The 23,756-nt window shown below is 35.8% G+C and overlaps 4 protein-coding genes and 2 long non-coding RNA genes across 16 annotated transcripts; 5 read left to right on the top strand and 1 right to left on the bottom strand.

Moving 5' to 3' along the window:
* The first annotated feature begins 347 nt into the window (after positions 1 to 347).
* LOC133745667 (uncharacterized) lies at positions 348 to 4,505 on the top strand. Of its 10 annotated transcripts, XR_009863721.1 has the most exons (9): positions 348 to 725; positions 875 to 966; positions 1,084 to 1,139; positions 1,619 to 1,671; positions 2,170 to 2,645; positions 2,726 to 2,825; positions 3,275 to 3,399; positions 4,042 to 4,120; positions 4,230 to 4,505. It is a non-coding gene; the product is annotated as an uncharacterized LOC133745667 (long non-coding RNA). The 10 variants fall into 10 exon arrangements; XR_009863719.1 differs by having other exon boundaries at positions 2,088 to 2,645; positions 2,726 to 3,399; XR_009863717.1 differs by having other exon boundaries at positions 2,726 to 3,399.
* Positions 4,506 to 7,767: 3,262 nt separating this feature from the next.
* LOC133706427 (transcription factor PRE3-like) lies at positions 7,768 to 9,431 on the top strand. Its single transcript, XM_062131954.1, has 2 exons — positions 7,768 to 8,360; positions 8,886 to 9,431. Exons 1-2 carry the CDS (start codon positions 8,232 to 8,234, stop codon positions 9,033 to 9,035), a joined length of 279 nt encoding a protein of 92 aa, XP_061987938.1. The 5' UTR covers positions 7,768 to 8,231; the 3' UTR covers positions 9,036 to 9,431.
* A 1,587-nt stretch (positions 9,432 to 11,018) lies between these two features.
* On the top strand, positions 11,019 to 13,217 carry LOC133706455 (vacuolar protein sorting-associated protein 29). Its single transcript, XM_062131993.1, has 4 exons — positions 11,019 to 11,151; positions 11,292 to 11,475; positions 11,935 to 12,072; positions 12,684 to 13,217. The coding sequence occupies exons 2-4, from the start codon at positions 11,344 to 11,346 to the stop codon at positions 12,987 to 12,989; spliced, it is 576 nt and encodes a 191-aa protein (XP_061987977.1). The 5' UTR covers positions 11,019 to 11,151; positions 11,292 to 11,343; the 3' UTR covers positions 12,990 to 13,217.
* Positions 13,218 to 13,357: 140 nt separating this feature from the next.
* Positions 13,358 to 14,698, top strand: LOC133706454 (NEP1-interacting protein-like 1). Its single transcript, XM_062131992.1, has one exon. The coding sequence runs from the start codon at positions 14,091 to 14,093 to the stop codon at positions 14,688 to 14,690; it is 600 nt and encodes a 199-aa protein (XP_061987976.1). The 5' UTR covers positions 13,358 to 14,090; the 3' UTR covers positions 14,691 to 14,698.
* A 293-nt stretch (positions 14,699 to 14,991) lies between these two features.
* LOC133745637 (uncharacterized) lies at positions 14,992 to 16,971 on the bottom strand. 2 transcript variants are annotated; one of them, XM_062173744.1, is made up of 6 exons: positions 16,832 to 16,971; positions 16,476 to 16,677; positions 16,332 to 16,381; positions 16,052 to 16,178; positions 15,836 to 15,934; positions 14,992 to 15,747 (listed from the first exon to the last, which is right to left on the bottom strand). In XM_062173744.1, exons 2-6 carry the CDS (start codon positions 16,648 to 16,650, stop codon positions 15,128 to 15,130), a joined length of 1,071 nt encoding a protein of 356 aa, XP_062029728.1. In that variant the 5' UTR covers positions 16,651 to 16,677; positions 16,832 to 16,971; the 3' UTR covers positions 14,992 to 15,127. The 2 variants fall into 2 exon arrangements, with proteins under 2 accessions (XP_062029728.1, XP_062029727.1); XM_062173743.1 differs by lacking the exon at positions 16,832 to 16,971 and having other exon boundaries at positions 16,476 to 16,810.
* Positions 16,972 to 20,840: 3,869 nt separating this feature from the next.
* Positions 20,841 to 23,451, top strand: LOC133742424 (uncharacterized). Its single transcript, XR_009862577.1, has 5 exons — positions 20,841 to 21,066; positions 21,278 to 21,447; positions 21,554 to 21,719; positions 22,358 to 22,439; positions 23,424 to 23,451. It is a non-coding gene; the product is annotated as an uncharacterized LOC133742424 (long non-coding RNA).
* The last annotated feature ends 305 nt before the right edge of the window (positions 23,452 to 23,756 follow it).

The raw sequence follows: 23,756 nt of genomic DNA on the forward strand, positions 1-23,756 counted from the left end.
ATCAAATTAGCTGCAGATATATGATCCTCTGGTTCTCTCTGGCATGCATGTATAGTACTAGTCAGCTAGCATAAACAGGGTTTAATTAGTTAAAAATTGTGCACATGGTACGTACACTAATTTAATTAACTAACAAAATACGAACTTTGAAATTTCTCCATCTTAATTTGCTTTTTTCCTGTTTTTTTTTTTTTTTTTTTTCTAAACCTGTTATATTTATATATTCGAGTTTATCTATGCTAGTTTGTTAACTAACTAAGATTTATATATGCATTACAACATATATATGCATGCTAAGAAAATAAAAGGATCAATTCAAAAAAAAAAGAAAATAAAAGGATGACTGGCATTAGTGAACTGATCAGATCCACCTAAAACCTACTCGGCCGATCCCAAACTACCTACCCTAGCTAGCTCTAATTAATTAGAAGCCCGGAGTTACTTAAACTACCCTAGCAAGCTTAATTAGCTAGCAGAAATTATTATTCTAAATATACGAAAGGAAAACTACAGTACTGTCTGTTTCTGTTCATTTCGCAAAAGCGACAAAATGAATGAATAGTCCCTTGTCCGGAAAAGAACCGTTCTACCCTCAGTTGAGATCTATCTTCTTCTACAGTCGGCCGTTCTCTGATCTGTATTCCATCTCCAGCATCATCATTCAATCTTCAGAGGTCTAATTGGGTGACTGAGTTGGCAGGTGAAGGACTTGGGTCCAGCAAAGAGTAAGTGGTTTTGAATTTTTTCGCAGTCATTGATTTAAGCTTTAGATGGTTGGTTTTTAATTGTGGTTCTTTTCAGCTGTTCAAATTAAATTTGCTGTTTATCAACTCTTTTCTTTTAATCTTGGTGTGGATTCATGGATTGTTTTCAGCTGTCCAGATTTGCCGTTTATCAATATCCCAAGTTTCAGATTGGATTGTGGCTTTTGCAGAAGGGCTTTTTCGATCGGTCACCTTCCACGAGGTAGTTTAAGGGTGAATTAATTTTTGCACTGTTTTTTTTTTTTTTTTTTTGTAATGAAATAAATGGTACCTGTGACCTTATTTGTTTTTCATTTTTTTTTTTTTTTTTTTTTTTCAGATTGAGGTATTCGACAAGAAGCAGCTACTTCATAAGAAGACATTACTTTGTTGCATGTATTTGTTTGATCTTTATGTTTTATCTTTTAATTGTATGACTTAATTTGTTTGATCTTTCTTGCTCAGACTAACACAGTATTATTTATGATAGTTCACCTTTGTTTGCCAAGTGATATATGTGAGATCATATTTTTGTAAAACCTGTAGTTGGGTACCTAAGAAAAGGAGAGATAATATTTTAAGAGGAATTGCGTTCTTGACATTTCATATTTAGACATGCATGGATGCCACTGCTAACAACTTCTCTTCTTCAGCTCTGTTGTTATTTTTTTTTGTTGTTGTTGGTTACTGCGAATACTTAAATAGCAGCACATTTAATTGGATTAGCTCCTTTTAATCTGCAATGACATCACTGATTCAATCTTTTTTGTTTAGTTCACAAAATACTTTTGATTTCTTTGTGAACGTAAACATACTATAGGCCAATTGTATTACAGAATGCTAAAGGCTGTAGCTAACCGACCTCTTTTGTGCAGGTTTAAAACAGAACATTAGCTAAAGTGTCGGGCTCCAAAGTTTGAAGTGGAGGGTGAGGCATTTTGTTTTATATTTCTTTCTTGCACCTTTTGTTCTTTTTGTTTGTGTTAATGCTTTAGAAAGGGAAACGATAGATTAGGACAAGTTTTAGCTATATGGTTTTGGGGTCACCGGTATATGGTTTTCGGGTTACCAGTGAGTGAATTGATGCTTTGGAAAAGGAACATGAAATCAAGGAAAAGCTGTTTTTGTTTGTTTTTTGAGTTTGATCTTTTTTGTTATTCGTCTTTTAATTGCTGCATGTATTTGTTTTGTTTTCTTTTTCTATCTTCATTTTCAAATTTCTTTCAGAATGAATGAATGGATCCATTTTTGTTCTAAGCTGATAGGTGCACATATTGGTTTACAGTATTGACTGTCATGCTCTGTATAAGTTTCCAAGCCCAACATTGATATATATATATATAGGTTCAAAAGTTTTTGAGAAGCTTCAAAAACACAAGAAGTAGGAGAAGCTTGAAGATGCTTAAAGATTAAATTATTCATGCAGCTCCAAATAGCCCAAGCAGTGTAGAGAATTGAAGCCAGCGCCTCAGCAGAAGAAGAATTCTTACTCATATGCTCAATCCAAGACAACAATGAGCTATTCCAAGATAAAGGATTAGGCAGATTAGGAGATGGAGCTAAAGACCAAACTTGAACGGCAAAAGGACAATGCATAAAAAGATGATCAATGGATTCTACTGTGTTTAGATAAAATGGACACTGTATGAACAGTGAAATGACTGGTTTACCCACTTGCTCTTATTTTATGTTTTTTTTACACCTTTGTCATTGACCTAGCTATACACCTATACCCAAATACCCAAATTGTTGATCCCAATCGTGCCACTACCGATTCTTGCGTGTCTTCTACAGCCGTATAAATGAGTTTGAGATAGTGGGTTGATTTTTGGTTCCTTGCCTTTGATCTGTGAATTTGGATTTGCTTTCTTTCTTTCTGCTCATTATCCCCTCTAATTTCAGGTGAGAGGGTTGAATTCGTTTCTCGATTGTGTATTCTATGTTTTTTCGATGTGTGATTTTGTGATAGTCTTCTGATGCAGTTTTCGTTGGGTCTTTTTGATTGCTTGCTCTTGGTCCAAAGAACTATCTGATCAGTGGATTATAGTTTAAAACAGATTGAGTGAAAGCGTCCCTCAGTTGGTAATTTTTGTAGATCAATTTTGGTTTGCAGTTTTGGATCGAACTGGGTGTAAAGCAATTTTGGGTGCGGTTTTGATTTTTTTGGGTTTGTTTATTTATTTTTATTCATTGATGTTATCATTTAGGAGATTGTAAAAACCATTTAGGAGACCATCAGTGAATAAAGTCATAGCAAAGAACGTTTGATAAAACTGGCATTGATGTTTCTGAATAGATGGGTGCTGAAGTTTAATGTTCCTTAATTTGTCCTGTTTTTGTGACTATGTAAGAAAGTATTTACATTTGAACAGGCTCAATTTTCAAATTTTGAGAGATGTTTATCTATTTTATTTTGTTTAGATGTCATATTTTATCTACTCATTGATTATTGTTGTCGTCACTGTTTCTTTTTTTATATTTTTTTATCTCTCTTTATGCATTGAAAATTTGATTCATTGTTTTCTGTGTAGTTGGAGCTTGAAGGCTGCATATACTCAAGAAGTCCTAACTTTTTGACTCAAATAATGTTTAAACTTTTTGACACTGCAATCTTCTTACTATCACACCACCATCGTGTCTAACTTCATAAGTTCTGGTATATCATAGATTTTGATTTATTGACTTGAAATATCACCTGAAATCTTAGTCCTACGTTGTTAATGAAATTTGGTTATATAACATCATGTCTATATATACTAAAGAAAAGATTGTTTTGGGACTTTAGTCTGGAAATGGTGGTTTAAAGTTTAGTATTTAATATAATACATGTTAATTGATATACCTTATTAATCAAACTACAATTTTGAAAAATATTTTTCCTTACTCAATTTTTACATGAAACTTATGTAGAATTAACATCGTGCATGTATCTATGTTTGTCTACGAGTTTATGTTTCTTTGATATGCTCCTTTTTTTTTTTTAGTAGTGATTATGTGCCTTTATGAAAAGTTGAGGGACATGGGTTTAGTAATTGACTGAATCTCATTAGCCTCATTCTAACTATTGGTGATTCATTCTCTACATAATTACATACTTTGTTCCAGAATTTGGTTGTTGCTGTTTTTTCTTTTCTTTTGCTATTGTTTTTAGTGTTTGCTAATCACCATATGACTTTTACTTTCCTCTGCATAGAAGTCTGATTGAAATTGGATCAATCCACTTAATTCTCTTTACCTATATCTCTGTTCCTCATAAAAATATTTGAAAATACTAACATATGCTATATATTCTTTACAGATTTAAGAAACAATGAAATTTGTACTCATCAACAAGATAACAACTCCAGCTCCAGCATTTTGTGCAGCTACAATGACTGGTAAAATTGATAATACGATCTTTAAACCGACTCCAGCATTTTTTGAACCTGCCATTACCACTTTTCTCTTGCTTAGTGCTATATCTTAGACATGTTGTTTCTTTTGCAGGTAACTAAAAGTTTGGATCAACTCCAACATTTTGTACAACTACAATTGGAGCAGCCACTTTTTCCACCTACTTTTGCTACGCTGACTTAGAACTAAACCTTTTGTAAAGCTACAACTGAAGCAGCCAACCCTGTTGAACAACTAGCATTTCTGAACCAACTCTAGTGGCAACTTTGTTATGTTAACCTGTTTTTTTAATACACTTTTGTTAGATTAACCTTTTTGTATAAAAAATCTTTCACTGTTTCAATAGAATGCAATAATTTTCCTTTTGTATTTTATTGTTATCATATATTTACAAACACAAATTCCGCAGCAAAGCGCGGGTATAATTTCTAGTAATTCCCTAATTATATGCAAAACCATAGGAGGATTTTATACAAGCAATCAAACCTAGAAACTTGTCATTTAACATGGTCTACACTTTTATTTGTTTGTTTGTGGATATGGATTGGTGGAATCATCAAAGTTTATTATTGATTGATTATATCTTAGTTTTCTTCCCTCAATGCATGGAGAGAAGGGAAGATGCTGCTTCTAATTAAGTCCTACACGTGCACTGGTTTTTCAACTCTTGCCTCTATAAGCTCTACATTCAAGTTTCTAACTTAATCATTTATATTGAACACATAATATTAAAGAGTAGGTCTTACTTAAAAGACAAGCTATATCGATTAGAGGCGAGAGCCAGAACCTGATAATAGGAGCTTAAACTTGATAGTTAATGAGCTCTTAACTATGTATAGGCGAGAGCTAGACGCAATTCTGGTGTACGTCCAAGATATGCCTGGAAGTTTAGATTGTTGATCATTCATATAGAAACTTTTTTTCTCAATGTATTATTTATATCGTAGTTTTCTGTGTATCATGCATGTAAAGCCCTATTGTCGTGTCTAAATGTTATTGAAAATCAACTTAGGTGGCAAGTCATATATGTGTCTTGAGGTCATCACTTACGTGATCAAGATTGGGGTGTCGGTTTTCATATGAACAAGTGAAACTTAACTATGTATGTTTTTTTTTTTTTGAAATAAATATGTATGTTTATAGTATGTGGAATGCAAAATCACACGCACGTACCAATTTAGTAATTAATCTGTTAATTAACAATTACGATGCAAAGCATCTGGTCAGTACAGTTAATCAGTTACTTAGGACAGTTGAAGCTCAATTAAGCTAGCTAGCTACTCTTAATTAATATATTTTGAAGCTTACCTTCACCGGCCGACTTAATTGGAGAGCGATACTTTGATTAGTTAATATCTCCATGAAGCAGATAAGTGTTCCATATTATATACAGGCTACAGAGAGCATATGCTATGAGAATCGCATTATCTTTTTTGGAGTTTCATAAACTGAGCACAATCTGAAGAAACCAGCCCATTGAAATCACTGGATTTGTAAGAACCTCATAAACAATTTCTCAACGAATTGAGTAATGTCTAATTAACTAAGAAATGAGGTTCCCCTCATGACCTTGAGCACACTCCTCGCTGTCTAGTGAATCTTAAGTCATGTGCTGCGAGATCCACTGTACGCCTCTTTAAATTCCCAGCAGCCAGCACCATGTATTTATAATTGTTTTTTCTTTAATATCTATGCTTTAATGATTTGATCAAGCTGCTGCATCGATCCATAAGATTACTTTTTGCTTCCATCTTTTTGGTATCTCCGGTTTTATTTTTTTTATTTTTTTAGGAACTTTCAGGAGTTTGGTTGGTGTGGAACTGTGGATCGAAGTCACATGGAATGCAGTTAGTTTGATATAAAAAAAAAAACTAGGAAAACTTGGGTTTGGAAAGATTAGGAGCATAGAAAATGATTTGAAACTCACTTATATTCTTATTATGGTTATATTTCAAAATAATTCAAAATTTTAGTTATATCGGTTAAGAAAATAACATCGATCGTTGTCATGAATTTACATTATTATAAAATATTTTTACGAGAGAATGTGATCATCAAGTATTGTATATGATATACAGTAGCATTCTAATTATAAGTAACTACAAATTCTCTTATCAAATGATCGTGAGGTGAACATGATATCTATCATTAGCTAACTAGCTTGGAAAAGGCTTGACTTGGACTTTGCTTGTGAAATTGTATATGAAATATCAGCTCGTGATCATTAATCTAAAGTTGTAGTAGAGTTAACTAACTTTTGTATTAATGTAACTACTAGTTGAACCTGATGTTACCTCGGAAACTATTTTTTTTTGCTAGATTAATAATACTAGCACAAAGGGACCACTACTACTTGAACATTAAGATACGAAGTTGAAAGTGGAATTTCTGAATAAATATCATGGTTCGAACAATATAGTTGGAAAAATTTAGACCTTGCAGGAAGGAAAAACCATTAGAAAATTATATTATGATAATTTTTTCTCAGTGAGCCAATAAGCTCAGAGTCTTCCTAAAGTCATGTATTAAATTTACTTGAATTATTTAGTTGCCTTGCCACCATTATTCAGAATGGGTCATGACAGGCACGTGATTTGGAAAATCATGTAGAGTATTATAATAAAAATTATAGTACAACAAATTAGATCTTTATTCCCTCGATCATCAAATTAACTGTGATTTCTGCAATCAATCACATTATTTGTTTTGGTTATGGATGTACTTTGTATTATTAGTATTTTACAATTTAAGATTCCACAGCAAGTGCTTCTGCATAGGGTACTAAAAATCATTGGATACTGTATGTTATATACAGTAGTTTTCAACTAGTTAATTATGTGTGGTTGTTTTCTGAGATGGAAAAAAAGAAAAAAGTATATAATTATCTAAAAAAAAAAAATGAAGAAAAAAAATAGAGAGGAAGAAGCTTGTTATGTGTGTTCTACACTTCTACTTCTACATAATTAACTTCTTTAATTTCAGCTAGCATATATATCCAAAGTAAGACTATTGCATGTGGAGGAAGAAGATGTTGCATATATGCACGTTGAAGTTTGTTTCTGCAATTATAGGTTTTCTACGGTTTACAAATGTACTGACACATCAACAACTTTATTTTTTTATATTAAATTAATTATATTCAATGTTCAATACGTTAATATCTTAAAACTTTCTCTTAATTCAGCTTGTTATATGTAAAAGAAATACTTTCCATAACTCCAAACTTTAAACTGTAGGAAGAGCAACAATTTGCTTATCTTTGCATCAACTATATAGCACTACTCCAGTTCCCTCTGCAGTGTACAGTGATCTCACAACAAATTTTATCATAATATATGACGGTGGTCATAACGTAGGGGTTTGATTATATAAGGAAAAAACAGATGTAAAATATTTATATCAATGAATCGCAATGGCCGGGAATTTCGAGTCGGTGCTTAACGATGCCACGTGGCTCTATGTCATCTCAACTCGGGGGAGAACATGGCGTGTTCATCACTTTTGACTGGTCAACACTTCCGACCCCTCACGTAACCCTAATTTTGACTGCTCTCTCTCTCTCTCTCTCTCTCTCTCTCTCTCCCTCAACACTGTGAGGATATTTCTTCTTTCTTTTTTTTGGGTCTCTCACACACGGAGAGAGTCGAGAGATCCAAAGCTCAAATTGAAATAAACACAGGATCGTGAGGGAGGACAGTATGGCGTATCTGTAGCAACTTGATTATCTCTCTCTCTCTCGCTTGAAAACCCTATTTAAATACAGAGCTAGGCCACCCTTTCTCTCATTCAATTTTCTTCTACATTACCCAACATCCCACACCTTGGTGTCTTTGTGCAACTACACCGGCCCATCTCCTTCAGTGATTCTCATATTCAATTTCAAACCAACACAAAACTTTGCTCCATAACTCGTATACTCCTCCTCCATTCTCCAACACAGATTCTCTTTTCCCCCAACCACGTTCTTATAAGTTGAACACACTCCCTTAAAGCTCCGACACTCACAACTTCCTTCCCATTTGTCTCTTAAGCTTTAGCTATCATTTTCACTCTTTTGAGTATTTTGTATTCCATATCAATCCTAAACCGTAAAGAATGTCTAGCCGAAGGTCAAGATCTAGGCAATCTGGTGGATCGAGAATCTCGGATGATCAAATTAATGATCTCGTCACAAAGTTGCAGCAGCTTCTTCCTGAGATTCGCAACAGTAGACGTTCTGACAAGGTAAAAACTATCTACCTATATGCATTTCCTCAGTAGTCAGTACTAGCTACTGTCATCATTTTCGTTGATTTTTCGCCTTTCATGTTTATAGCTTCTATTTCATGTGAGAGATCACTAGCAAATGTAAACCCTAAAGCAATCAATCAATGGCTAACTAATTGCCAATTGGCCATGGCTCATATGATTGTAATGAATAAAGCTAGAATAGAACATGGGTTGTGACTATTTTAGTCGATTCCCTACTTTATCCTGATCGAAGAGATCGATCAAAAAGTAGAGATTTTGATTGTATGTCGAGGTGCGTTTAATATATATATTTTCAAACTAATACTTCTCCTCAGTTTACAAGTACTCTGTGTTCTTTCCTAGCTAGAAATTTTCTGGTGCATTACACTGTTTACAGTGTTATATATACTGTTGGCAAAAAGTGAGTGTCGACAAAAAAGAAAAATATATGCTTTGGAAGTTGTAGAGAATCTTATAACGTAGACTGTTAGATATTAATCAAAGATTTGTGGTATACAGGTTTCAGCATCGACGGTGCTACAGGAAACGTGCAACTATATAAGAAACTTGCACAGAGAGGTGGATGACCTAAGCGAGCGACTGTCGGAGCTGTTGGCAACAACTGACACTGCCCAAGCTGCCGTAATCAGGAGCTTACTTTTGCAATAGATCAGAGAACCGGCCAGTTGATTCAGGACGACGACGTCGCCCGATTCTGGTTAATTATATGATGATCAGTACTTCACCACTTAAAATTATGTAATAGCATCGTTTGATCTTCTCAATTTGATCTGTTTCTCTAGCATTTTTATATTTTTCTAGGGTTTTTGTTCAGTAGTCTAAACCTGTAGCTGCTGGTTAATGATTATGATCGATCTAGAAGATCCTTAGGCAAAGCTGTACTTGTACAGCTGTGTGTTACGATTGAGGAGTTGATGTCATATAATAAAAGACTCTGATCATCAGTTTTTACAATCTCTTCTCGTTCGAGCATTCGATTAATTGTCAGTAATCCTTCTTAATTAATCTGATTATATGTTAAATGTATGATCAGTAAAAACCATAGCCCGGCCGACCCTTTCTGCTTGTTTGATTAATCAGTAAAAGTATGGGTGCATGTAAACTCTCTATTCTCTAACTTCTTGTCTGTGTGGGATATATGCATGTATATACTATATAGAAGTATGGGTAGCCCTGGCTATACACTTTCACTACTCAAAACGAGCATCAAAAGCTGCAAGGGAATAAGCAAACATTGACTTTTGCTGCTTCCACTAAGCATTGCAATCACACATATATTTATATAATCATGCGGGGAAGGGCGTTTTATATGCATCTAGAATCTCTCTAAAACCTGTACGCATATAATTATTTAGTTTAGTGACATAAATTTATTCTTAAAATCCACTAATAGTAGTCTGTTTATTGGTTGATATTTAATCAAAAGAGAAAAAGTGCGAACAATTCTTAGGTTCATCATTAAAGTGAACGAGCATATTCACCCCACTGTCGATTAACATTCTTTTACTTAATAAATTTATAATCCAACAGTCCATATCTTAAATTAGCCTTTAAAGATCATCTCTGTAAAAAAATCAATCGAATCGGAAATCGTTTAATTATCTAATTGAATCAAACAAATGGATGGTTCTAACAACACTTACTACTATTATGATGAACCGTCCATGTATTTCATATAAATGAATAACTAAAAGATCTTCAATTTTTTTTTGACTTTGTCAAGGGGAACCCAAAGGCTTCCTAAGCCCAATATAAACCCCTTCGGCGCATGTGAAATGCTCCAACTATGCATTGCAGCACAGTGCCTGACCACTTTGACAGCTTCGGGGTTTGAACCTAGGTTGGGGAGCACACCCAACTAGGCAAGAACCACTAGGCCACTTGCAGTGGTTAAAAGATCTTCAATTTGATTGATTTTTTACAGAGCTAATATTTGTATTACGCTATACAACATGAATGGTTGAATTAAAAAAAGTTATTATGCATTAATCGCAAAAGATGGTGAATATGCTCATTCACCCAAGGGGTGAACCTAAGAATTGTATTATCTAGCTTTTTACCCGTGCATCTACATGGACTTACAAAGTCAATAAAAAAAATAAAGAGGTAGTTAAGTTTGGTTTATGAGTTTATCCACTTGCTTTTAAGTGTGAAAATTTGGAATGAATGCAGTTATCTATCTTATATCATGATCTCTTTATTTATTTATTTTGTTTGATTCTTTTGATTATTACTATAATAACTCTTGTATTTATTTGTTTCAGTTAACTCAATAGGAATAATTAAAGTAGTTTAAAATTTAGTGAAGCTCTTAGGGCAAGTTCACCCGTTGGGTCACCAAGTCACCCACTATTCACTACTTTTTAGTGTTAATTTCGTGCCCTGGGTCATGAGCACAGTGTATTTCGTGCCCTAGGTCACGAGCACAGTGTATTTCGTGACCCAGATAATGAAAATATACACTAAAAAGTAGTGAATAGTAGGTGACCCGGTGACCCAACGGGTGAACTTGCTCTTAAGCTTCGCTTTATAAGTTTATAGTATTATTATTATTATATTAGAGTAGTAAAGCATCTTCTATGGGAGGAAACTTCTTCAGTTTTACGTAAATTGGGTTGGCTATGGGCCTATTGGGTACCTAAGGATCCGGCCCGTTATTCGTTGACAAAATAACAATTGCGCAAGAAAAAAAGAACAAAAAAAAAAAAATTCCGTCAACAACAACGAAGCTGCTTGAGATCAACAAAGATTGAAAATCCCTCTGGTAACGATCTCAAACCCTCTTCTTATCAATCACCCAAATCCTTATATAATCACTGACTACTCATTTCATATGGGTTCTGTTTGATTTATAGTTTAGCTGTTGTTTGAGAGTTAAAAAACTTTTGTGGGTCTATAACGCAGATTTTTTTGTGAGAATTGGGTTGGAGTTATTGGGTTGAGTGAGTGAGTGAGGATGGTGTTGGTTTTGGCCTTGGGGGATTTGCACATACCCCACAGGGCACCTGATCTACCTGCGAAGTTCAAGTCCATGCTTGTTCCTGGCAAGATCCAGCATATAATTTGCACCGGGAATCTTTGTATCAAAGTATGTTTCTTTCTATCTTTGGTTCTTGTTTGGTTATAGTCGGTTTTGCTTGTTGGGTTTTCGCTTTTTCCAAGTTTTACGCATGTTTAAGTTGGTTGTTGCTGAGTTTTAATCTGTTTAGTTGCCCATAAAGAGAGAATCTTTTGAATAGTTTTGGTGTGTTTTTGTTATCAAAATTGTGTGCATATGGCTGGATAGACTCGTAGTCGGAGTAATTTCCCTGAAACCAAGTGCAATCAGTCAAGAGGACTATATGAGATAGTGTTCATGCACCCATGTTTAATTTCCCTGAAACAGATACAAATCTATGTTAATTGAGCATAGATTTGTATCTGTTTGTCTTGAACACTTTTACAAGTACTGTAATAGCTCTGCAGCTACCGATGTTCTACTTTTTCATCATTGTAATAGTACTGCTAGTATGTTCTTTGTTACTGAGAAATTTGTTACTGATTACAGGAAGTTCACGACTACTTGAAGACTCTTTGTCCCGACTTGCATATCGCTCGAGGTGAGTATGACGAAGAGACACGATATCCAGAGACCAAAACACTGACTATTGGTCAATTTAAGTTGGGACTATGCCATGGCCATCAGGTTTGATTCCCTTTGATCTCTTCTCTTATTTTTATCTCTCTCCTTTAGAATTGCTCTATGTAGGTCTTAGTATTGTAAGAAATCGGATTTGGTTTCAGATGGAACATTGTTTTTCTTTCCCAGACTGAGAATGACATTTTCCTCCCCGCACGTGTCTCTTCCACGCAGGACACATTTCCTGTTAGAATATAAGCTTGATTTTTCATTTCAATCATCATGGTGCCTGTAACATGAAGCAGATTACTATTTCTTGATGTTCTGCAATCGTTTCGAAGTGATAAGTAAAATCTTGCATTGCTCTATTTGTCAATTAGATCAATGAAGTTTTCTTTAAAGAGTAGAAAAACAGAATTTCAGCTCCTGATATGTAAATCAGTATCCAACCCCCAAAAGAAATAGTCTGGCTACTATATTTTGTTTCCATTTGTGGCTCCACTATTTGGATCTTCAATTATGAATTGAAGGCATTCCATATTGTTATTTGAAATGAATTTGATTTTCTTTCTGACAGTGATTAGAGAATTCGTGGGTCAAGGATCTGCATTGTCCTTAGATCTCTTCATGTTTCACTCTTTGAGAATTAGACTGTAATGGGTTTTGGTGCTGTGTAGGTTATTCCATGGGGGGACCTAGACTCGCTAGCCATGCTTCAAAGGCAGTTGGATGTAGATATCCTTGTCACAGGTCACACCCATCAGTTCACAGCCTACAAGCATGAAGGGGGTGTTGTTATAAACCCCGGGTCTGCCAGTGGCGCCTATAGCAGCATCACCTATGATGTCAACCCAAGCTTTGTCCTCATGGACATTGATGGCCTTCGTGTGGTTGTGTATGTATATGAGCTCATTGATGGGGAGGTTAAGGTTGACAAGATTGATTTCAAGAAGACTACTGCCGCTACTCACTCCGCTCATTGATCACAAGTTTTATCTATTGGGGATTTGCCTTCAGGATTCCTCAGTCCTTTCTGTTAGTGATGTATGCGATCCCATTATCTTTGTATTTGTGGGCAATTTTCTGGCTTATAGAGATCGACTAGGGTTCTACCTTCCTGTGGATTTGATTGACTTGTGATAATGCTTGACTCACTAATATGTGTTGATGACTGTTTTCTATTTGTATGGCAGATCTCTTTCGGAAAGCAACTATTTTGTTTATGGCATCAATACACCAATATTATTTCATTTTAAAGGACAAAAAGGGGACAACTTCAGAAGAAAGAAAATGGAAAATGAAAACTTAAGTTGCCTAAACCCTTTTAAGAGATTAAGAGCTGCTCAATTCTCAGTGCCATATCTCTCAAGCCGAACATCTCAGCACAATTTCCCATATCAGGCACTAGCAGTTGGCTGTGCTATGGTGATGATGGTTAGAGACTGAATGTGTTCCGAGTGCGGGGCTTGCACGTTTTTGAAGGCTTTGGGGAAATGGAAAGACGTCCATGGCTATGGAACTAGACATCTTATTGACAATCATGATGTTTTTGTTACAATGCTTTAATTAGTATGTACTCGAAGTGTGGGCTCTCATCAATGCTGGGCAGATATATCAGAAATGTAGTTTCTTGGATTTTCAATGACCAATGACTATAGACTTATAGTGATGATAATTATCTGAATGCTGGATTTGGAGGAATTGTGTTTCATTAGGAAAAGAACGGATACTGCTTTCTTTACCTTTCTCCTACATCAATCAGGTAACCTTTTTCTTATATGAGAGAAAATGGAAAATGAAAACTTAGTTGCCTAAACGCTCGAGTCATCCTTAACTTTAAAGTCACTCCTCTCCTTAACCAAACAGGCTTTGCAAATCACAATTCAAAACCCGAACGCAATGGTCCTTTAACTGCAAATGCAAATCCAAATCAAAAGCAATAATGCAACACAAGTCCGAATCTAATAACCCAAATGTACAGTAAATATAAGTACTAGGCAGTGGCAGCTCCAAAAGTCCCCATAAGCCTTTCCTCTGATTACAAAGTGTGTCCTTACAGTTTTTCTCTGCTTCCTTTTTTTAAGATGCCAAGTGATTGTGAAGTATGGCAACCAGAAAATCCAGAAATCGACCAATTATACGACACTTCTTCTGCAGAACCCGAGTTCTTGATTGAGCTTTATGCTTCCATTGGTGAAAGTGTGCACTATGAAAAGTTCAATGCGCGGTGCCACCTTTTGACAGATAGTAGGACATCCTGGTCTGTAATATCCATCATGCTTTCTCAGGTGGGGGTTCCCTATCATGTTCAGCCATTAATGATCCAAAAGATTTCGACTGATGCTCACCAGATAGCCAATGATCCTGGTAACATGTACCTCAACACTATTCCGATGGTAGTGTCTCTTAGAGTACCTCAAGACGGATTGCCTGAATTTCCCGTCCATGAGATAAGGTTTGTGCCCACCAGTAAGTCAGCAATAGAAGAGATGCTTGAGTCGAGGGTGAAAATTGAAGGTTGCGAAGAGCAATGCATGGTATGTTTGGATGAAATTCTGATAGGGGGTGAAGCCACATGCATGCCTTGCTCGCATGTGTTTCACGAAAGTTGTATAGTGAATTGGCTGCAGAAGAGCAATCTTTGCCCATTGTGTCGATTTGAGATGCCTGCCGAATACGCATGACATCTCTGAGAGAGATTCTTTTGGGCGTTGTTATTAGAATATTTCTGCAGAATGATGAAAATCTTATCAGTCTGTCTTGCAAGAATCTGTACCGTATAACTACGTATACAATTTCCATTAGTAAATGTTCACAGTTTTGCTTTATTTCTCTATTTGTTTCTGTTCCGGCCGAAGTTGTTATGAGATATACGGAAGAATTTGGTACCAAACTTTAGCAATCTTGAGGTATCAGTCATGCTTGTATGATAATCATTTTCTACCTAAGTTGTTGAACCAGCCAGTTTGGTGAGTAACAGAAAAATGATTAAAAAGAAAATTGTAAATTATGATTTCAATATCTACAATACAAGAATTCTAAAACATTACGCTGAGCTTAACTTTATTTAGCAGCCACATATGGGGCTAATTTTCACAAACTAAAAAACACATATGCATCTCTAGTTAGCTGTGAACCTATACACCATAGCATGCAGATAAGTGTCTCCTGGATTCACAATTTGTGAAGGGAAATTTGGATGATTCACGGAATCTGGGAAACCCTGTGTCTCCAAGCACACTGCGGCATGCTTTTTATACACAAATCCACCTTTCCCTTTCACATCATCCAGCATGTTACTAGTGTAAAATTGCAGCCCTGGCTGGTTAGTCCACAGCTCCAATTTTCTCCCAGAAACACTGTCATGCAGCACTGCAGCCTTCCTCAAGTGCTCAAGGCTGGAAGGGTCCAGAACGTAGTTGATGTCATAACCATCAGGCAGCTCATTGATCCTGCTACCGATCTCTCGGGGCTCAAGGAAATCGTAGGGTGTTCCTTTCACGGGGGCAATGTCGCCGGTAGGGATGAGTTCATCATTTACTGGGGTGATGTTGGATCCAAAAATGTGGATTTTGTGAGAGAGGATGTCACCACTGGCGTGGCCGCGGAGATTCCAGTAGGTGTGGTGGGCTAGGTTTACTGGTGTGGCCTTGGTGAGAGCTTTGGCTTCCATTTTAATAGCTAGAGCGTGTGGTTCAATAAACATGTATGTTACTGAGACTGAAAGATCACCAGGGAAGCCTGCATTGTTCAGCGGAAGAATCATGTTAGTGTTCTTAAACATACCATGACATAATTCATAATCAAACCCTAAATGCTAATCATATACCTTCTTCACCATCCCGACTATCATAGGTGAACGTTATGTGACTATCTACAATGTGACGCTTCACTGTCCATAGAACATCACTGAATCCTTTAGAGCCACCTGAGATAAATTAAAATCCTTTTATTCATCAAATAAGAGTTAATTTAGTTCTGAAGGAATATTAGAATTGGGTATAAGATCATGCATGAGAGAACAACAAATGATGAAGCTATATACCATGCAGAGTGTTCTTTCCATGATCATTAGGAACCAACTTATAGTGGTTACCATTCAAAGTGAATTCAGCTCCACCAATTCTATTAGCGACACGCCCAACGGTGGCCCCAAAGTAGACCGAATCATTCTGAAATAATTTCAAACAAAGGATTAGGAAAGATTTGCTCTTCAGTACTAGTGAAGTGCGCCGTCACTCGTAAGTAAAGGCCAACACTACCTGAAACCTTAATAAAAGCTAGAAATTCATTACAATAAATTAGAAGAGGAGTTATAAACTGACAGTGTAATCTTTGAGGGATTCAAACCCAAGAACAACGTCATCTAATTTCCCTGAAATTGATAAGAGGAAATAAATTATACAATGAAATTAAAATGCAATTGTTGAAGAATATTGACAATTTGAAATTATAGATGAATGACAAACCATTCTTATCAGGGAGAACAACAGAGAGCACAGTTGCACCATAATTCGTCAGCTTCACGGAGAAATTTCCCTTCTTCAATTCATAAATATTTCCCACCTTTTCATCATTTGCCTCAGAAAAGTTCAAGATCAATGGCAGGAAAAGAAAACACCAATACAAAGATAACTTATTCATCTTAGGTGAACAAGTTAGCAACAAACCCTGCACCAAACAAACGGGCCTGAATGACAATACATACATATATAAGATGTAGATGATCTAGATTTAAACTGATAAGTTTGACAGATTTGAAGGCTTTAATTTGTTGTGGATAAGGATACAAGTATATGTTAGTTAGGAAGATAAGATAGAGTACTAATTAGAATTCAAAATTGAATTGTCTTCTTATAGAATCAGATCCCTCAGATTTGTCAGTTAACGTGCATTCTTCTGTAACGGAGAGATCGACCATTCTGAGTTGGATGAAATGAGCTGCTTTGAATAGAAGATAACTTCACGACGACGTCTTCTTACATCAAAAGTTTACCCATTTCCACCTTTAAAGGCTTGAATTGTGGAATTTGATTGGATTGAATAAGAAAGAAAAAAAAAAAAAAATGGAGTTCTTTTCTGTTTCGTATTTTAGGAAATAACCATTGTCTTCCAATAAATCATGCCACTGATCGATCTGTCTGAAGTTTTGAACCTGATAGTATCGAAAAATTTAGATTATGTCATAAGTATGAGAAATTTTATTAACACATCCCTAAATACTTAATACACATTCTAATTTTTTTGCATTTAAAATCAGATTATATGGGTAAATGAAAAGACATTCATATTAGAAAATGAACTATAATTGGAATATGTTTAATAGCTTTTAATATTGTTATAAATTCAAGTTGAAATCTTTGTCATGAGTTCATGACAAGCTTGATTATTAGTAATTATGCATTACAAAATTCTTATAATCGTTCATGTTGTTTCTTTTTTTTTGATCGGGTTAGTTGTTAGTAACTCACACACCCATGCAGTGGTATCCCAGCACCAGGACACCTGCACCGACATTGCGGCGAAAGCCTGGCAAAGCCAGACTAATCCACTGCACCGCAGACGCACGAACCCAAAGGGTCCCTCAAATTTGCTGGCCACGGGATGGAGCTGGGATTCGAACGCTAGACCTGGGGGTTCCAGACTAGGCCATTCGACCAACACACCACACCACGTGGTTTCGTTCATGTTGTTTCTTGGTAATTAATAGAAAGAAAATAAAACCTAGTCTGATATATATAAACCCTAATTGGAATCTTCTTCTACAAGCTAGCTTGACTACTAGCAATTTTGCATTACAAAATCCTTATGATTGTATATGTTGTTTCATGATAACTAATGGAGAGAAAATAATAACAATGTAGTTATAAACCTAGTTGGGATCCTCTTCATGTGTTCTTGATTATTTTTCAACAATTTTGACTACCAGCAATTTTGAATAACAAAATTGTTAAGATTGTACAGTCTCATGATAATAATTGAAAGAAAATTAAAATTATTATGAAGATTCTGATAATTAAATGCATTTAAATTCATTATGATATATATAGAATGTTGTGATTATGATAAAGTTTAGCATGATGATTTTAATATTGATTTATATATAGTGATTTTATATAGAATTTTGAGATTTGAGGATAATTTAGGTAGTTTGAGTGGTGTATTTAATAAAATAATAGAATAAGAAATCAAATGAGTGGTGTATTAAGTAAGAGGTGTGTATTAAGTATTTAGGGATGTGCGAATAAAATTTCCCCATCAGTATTAATTAAAAGAATAGGTTTTGTTTCCCGAGTACTTGGGTCATTCCGTACTTATATCCTTGAGATGTGAATAAAGAGAAATTCTAATGTAGGCAAACGTACCAGCCACGTGGTACGCTCGGCCAATCATATCTCTCTATTTTTTAATTGAATTCCAAAACTATCATGTTTAATTATAATGAAATATTCAAAATAATTTTTGCATAGACAATAATTGGTTGGGCGTACGGCCACGTGGTACACCTGCCCTACCTAAGAATCTCTTGTGAATAAATTAAACTTCACATTTACTGGTCTTTTTAAAAATAAAAATAAATAGGTGGTATGGTTAAATTTTCATAGTCCCTTCAAATATTTTTTTTTTTTTTTTTTGACTTTGTCAAGGGGAACCCAAAGGCTTCCTAGGCCCAAGATAAACCCCTTCGGCGCATGTGAAATGCTTCAACTGTGCATTTCAAATACTCTTCTTTGATTAAGCTGTTTCAATAGAAAAACAATCTCATGTTGCATGGACAATATTTATATAATATAAAAAAAAAAAAAAAAAAGGCTGACAAACTGTTCCGGCTGAATAACTTGTTTAATTATTTTATGATTTTATTAATCTATCTATACTATTATTAAGAGAAGAGGCTTCCAAAGTACGTGTAAAATTACATATGAATCCTTACATCATATAATAATTTAAAATTATATTTAATAATTAAGGAATAAGAAGGTAAATAACAAAAGTAAAATTGAAAAAGATAAGAAAACAATATTTTACTCCTCTGCGGGTAACCTCCCACTTACCCATTATGTACATTTCACCCATGACAAAACTTCCCACTATCTTCAGATAATTATACAAGTGATTATTCAAATGATGAGGGACCTGTTAATTTCGATTGTGAAAGTGAGGATACAGAGAGAGTGGGGGAGATAGAGGGAGAAAGAGGTGACAATAAAAGTGCATGTGGAAGTCATTAGTTTGGTTAGTGATAAGGATAGTGATCTGAGAAGTGTAGATTTTGTACGATTAAGTCAATGTGTACTCGCCTGATGATGATAAAGATGAAGATGATATTGAAAGCATCTCTTCAGAGGATTATGCTGGTGATTATTCGAATAATGAGGAACCTGTTAATTTAGATTGTGAAAGTGAGGATGCAGAGAGAAGTGGGGGAGAGGAAGAAAGAGTTGGTACTTGTCAAAATTAAGAGAGAGAAAATTGGAGAGGATGGTCAAAAGTAGGGATGGCAATGGGGCGGGTTGGGGATGGGGATCACAATACCATCCCCATCCCCGAGGTCATTTTCCACCCCCATCCCCGCCCCAATCCCCAATAAAAATATACTGGGGATTCCCCGTCCCCATCCCCACTGGGGACTAAGCCTCCAAACCCGCCCCAAATCCCCAATAAGAATTTAATAAATAAAATAATTTTTTTCTCATATTGTCTTTTTTAAAATCAAAATCTACAACAAATAAAATTAAAACATGATTAAATTCATAAATCATAATTCAGTGAGTGCAAAAGTAAAAAAAAAAACTATTAAAGTAAAAGTGTAGCCATTAAAGTAAAGTAATAAATGTATATATTTGTGATTTATATAATAAAAAATAAATTTATATATATATATATATATATATATATATATATATATATATATTATTGGGGCGGGTTTGGAGATGAGGATCACAATACCATCCCCGCCCCATCCCCAATCTTAGATAGCGGGGATTGGGGATCCCCGTCCCCATTCCCCATTTGTCCCCGAATTCTCCCCCCATTAGGGGCGAGTATCCAATGAAGCTCCGCCCCGCTGGGGATTTTTGTCATCCCTAGTCAAAAGTTCAATTGTGTAGCACACCATACTCTGTCACGGTCTGCAATTCATTCTTCTGGCCATGATGATCAGTGGGATGATCTTTATGAAAATCATTGCAATAGTCAGACGTATAGGAGTCCTAAAATGAATTCAAAATGCAACAATAGAAGAAGTGGTGACAATGAGGATGCAGAGAGAAGTGGGGGAGAGGGAGAAAGAGTTGGCATTTGTCAAAAGAGAAAGAGAAACATCGGAAAGGATGGCCAAAAGTTCAATTGTGTAGCACATTGTACTTGGCCACGGTCTGCAACTCATTCTTCTAGCCATGATGATTAGAGGGATGATGTTTATGAAAATCATTGCAGTAGTTAGACAAATAGTGTGAGACCCCGTAAAACTTGAAGAAGTTGAATTAGAGTTGTTCGTGATTAATTTTATTATCTTGGTAATGGTTAATGATACTTGGGACATATTTTTCAGAAATTTTCTTGAGAGGGAATGTCCAGTTTGAGGCTCGGTATTAAAGTGCATATCGAGATGAGTCTGTAGAAATTTTCGTTAAAATTTTTTCGACACATGAGCTATTTCTTATGAATTTTGGAAGTTCAAGAAATAAAGAAAAGGAAGAGAAAAATCACGTTGGGCAATCTGGACCGTACGCTATCCACCATTTGATCTGGCCCATTGATTTTAATTTGATTGAGGAATATATAAATGCCCAAGCCAGATTGATTAACCCAGAAACCTCGATACAGTCAACCCATTTCTTCAACCCGATCACTCGAAAAGGCGACCCGGCCGTATCTCCACCTTCCGGTCGATTCACGGTGTCGCACGGATGGCGTTCTCCTCAACTCGATGGCGAGAAGCTGAAAGTGGACTTGGCTTGCTCAACCAAATCGTCACTATAGCAAAACGAATCCCGAAAGCTACGGCTGTTTCGATGCATTCTCCGGCGACTCCGGTCACCGACGATAGCAACTGAGGTGCGAAAATTTATCTCCTCATCGAGATCTACAAGAAAATGTAACTGCATGTCAATTTCGGTTAAGATTTGGAAAAGTTGGTGTTTTGGGGATGTACGGCCACCGCTGTGTTCACTGTGAGCAGCGGCGATTTGGGTCATTTTTAGTTTACTTTCCACCTTGGTTCATATCTTAGAGAGTATAATAATGCCTGGTTATGCTTGAACTGCAGAATTGGTTGAGTTGGTGAGATGAAGTGAGCTATCTCTGTAAATGGAATGGTTGACGTGCTTCAGAATATAGTTCTCGTTGTTTCCAGATCGACTTTAAGAGCATGGACTTGGCGGAATGGAACTACAATGAAGACCGGGATTTCATAATTATTAGCATGTATCATTGAAGGTAAATTCCTTAGGCTTAGAAAAGACGTCCAACCATAATTGTTGTAGATTTCTGCTTGGTTTGAATTGGAATTGGATTGAGGTACTGATGACTTTTGCTTACCTAGATTGGAGACTGAGGAGAAGCAAGTGGTCAGACTAAGGTTGTGGTGGAAGCTCTGTCATTTGGACAAGAATTGAAGCTGTGAAGAACAATGACAACGTGCATGCATGTACCTTGGACCAAGAACCCAGCTGAATAAAGAGACAAAATTGGTCAAAATTTTAGGTAAGGTAAGCTGGGATTTCTTTCAAGGGTATGAAGTCATGATACTGTAAATATGAAATTTGTGATGTTTGAATTAAGTTGCAAAGCTTTAGCTCCTGTAATCATGGTTCGATATTATCTGGAAGCTAAGGAATGAATTTGTCAGAGTCATTATCACAAGTTCCTGTGATTTTGCATAGTTAATGGTTAAGGATTAAGCCAGGGGGATAATTATAAGTTTGTTTGTGGTATATATGAAAGCTATGAGTTGGGACCTGGTGTATATATTGTTAATTAATTTGGTATCGCTTCTAGTTCACTTGGTTTATCATTGATTGTGGTACTAGACAAAATTTCTAAGTACGTGTACACCTTGTGTGTTAATGGATGGCATAGAGGTGTAGAGCCTTGCATTTTGGGATCATATGAAATTCTTGTCAAATAGAATTCTAAGAACTCTGGTCACTTAAGTGTGAGTTTGGTTCGAACTGAAGAACTGTTTAGAAAGAAAAATAGTTTTGGGTGTCCAGATAAATAAAAAGGATTACACCCATCAAGGAAAGGAAACCATTCTTGGAAGATATTAACTAAATGGGATTGACATTATCGTCAAGCATTATAGTTTGGGATTTTATAATGACACTTTAATTATTTTTGAACTTAGGGACTCCAATATTTACTCGGAATGTGAAAGGTGGTGGTGTTGGCCTAAGAAAAAGAATGGAGTCAAAGTTGCTATATTCCAGGTAGGTGACTCGGGACTCTCTCGGTTATGATTTTTCTTTTATATAAATGATATCGCATGGCTATGATTACTTCTTTATGAATTTGAAGGATTTGATATTTTATTGCCACATGCTTGTTTTTAATGGTTTTTTGTATCGTGTGATGACCTGAGAGTGAGAGGAGCATAGCGACTACCTTGGGTTTCAATCCCCTAAACCTCCGGCGGGGCTGTATGGACGGTATGGTGTCTTACATCCTGTGAGGTGTGACACCATTTCTAGGTGATACGGCGTAAATGGACACTCTTGCTACTCCTTGCCGTTTATGAAATTAGTCTTGGTAAGGGTGTAGTTGGCATAGAGACCGGTCATCAAGTTTGTGTTTTCTGGGCCCACATATATGTTTTCGAAACTAATCCTATGATTTATGATTTGATCCTTACTTTTACCTATGTACGTAGTTTTCAAATACTGGCCAGAAATATATATATATATATAGAAGTTTGCTCAGGTGCGGAAATCCGCACCGAAGAAAAAGGTGCGGATTTCCAGTTTTGACCCACTTTCCGATCACATTTTTACATCTTAGCCGTTCAGTTTTTAGATCCTAATGTATAGATCATCTCTGCAAAATTTCAGCCAATGTGATGATCGTTAAGGCATCCAAAATTGCAATTTACACGAACGGATCGAATCTGTCGAACCGGAACCGTTCGTATTTATAATGGTAAATTGCATTTTTGGATGCCTTAACGATCACCAAATTGGCTGAAATTTTGTAGAGGTGATCTATACATTATGACCTAAAAACTGAACGGCTAAGATGTGAAAATGTGATCGGAAAGTGGGTCAAAACCGGAAATCCGCACCTAAGCAAAAAGTGCGGACGTCCGCACCGGAGAAGCTCTGTATATATATATATATATACATTTTTACGTGTTTTTAAATCTAGCCGAGGTGAATGCCATATTGAGTAGCGAGGACGAAAACTCACCCCCACAACAGATTTGGATGCAGGTACTGTGCAGGTAAACGGGACAATACTGGAGTGAGCTGGGTGTGCTGATGAAATGATTTTGTGTAACAGTTATTTATTGATTTCAAGTTTCGGTTTCGTACTCTTTTAAATGTATTTCTATCATAGTCTACTTCGGTTTGCTTGAAATTGTGTCTTTGTTACAACTTTGTTGAAAGGATTTCGACTTGGAGTAACAACATTAAAAATCACCTCAAAATATTATTTACCACTCTTCCATTTCAACTCTAATTTCATAAATTTTGAAAAAGTACTACTTGCTTATTCTAACTCTTTATTTTCAATGCCTTGCGTATCTCTAG

The sequence above is a fragment of the Rosa rugosa genome, chromosome 4 (assembly GCF_958449725.1).
Source record: "Rosa rugosa chromosome 4, drRosRugo1.1, whole genome shotgun sequence".
Taxonomy (NCBI): domain Eukaryota; kingdom Viridiplantae; phylum Streptophyta; class Magnoliopsida; order Rosales; family Rosaceae; genus Rosa; species Rosa rugosa.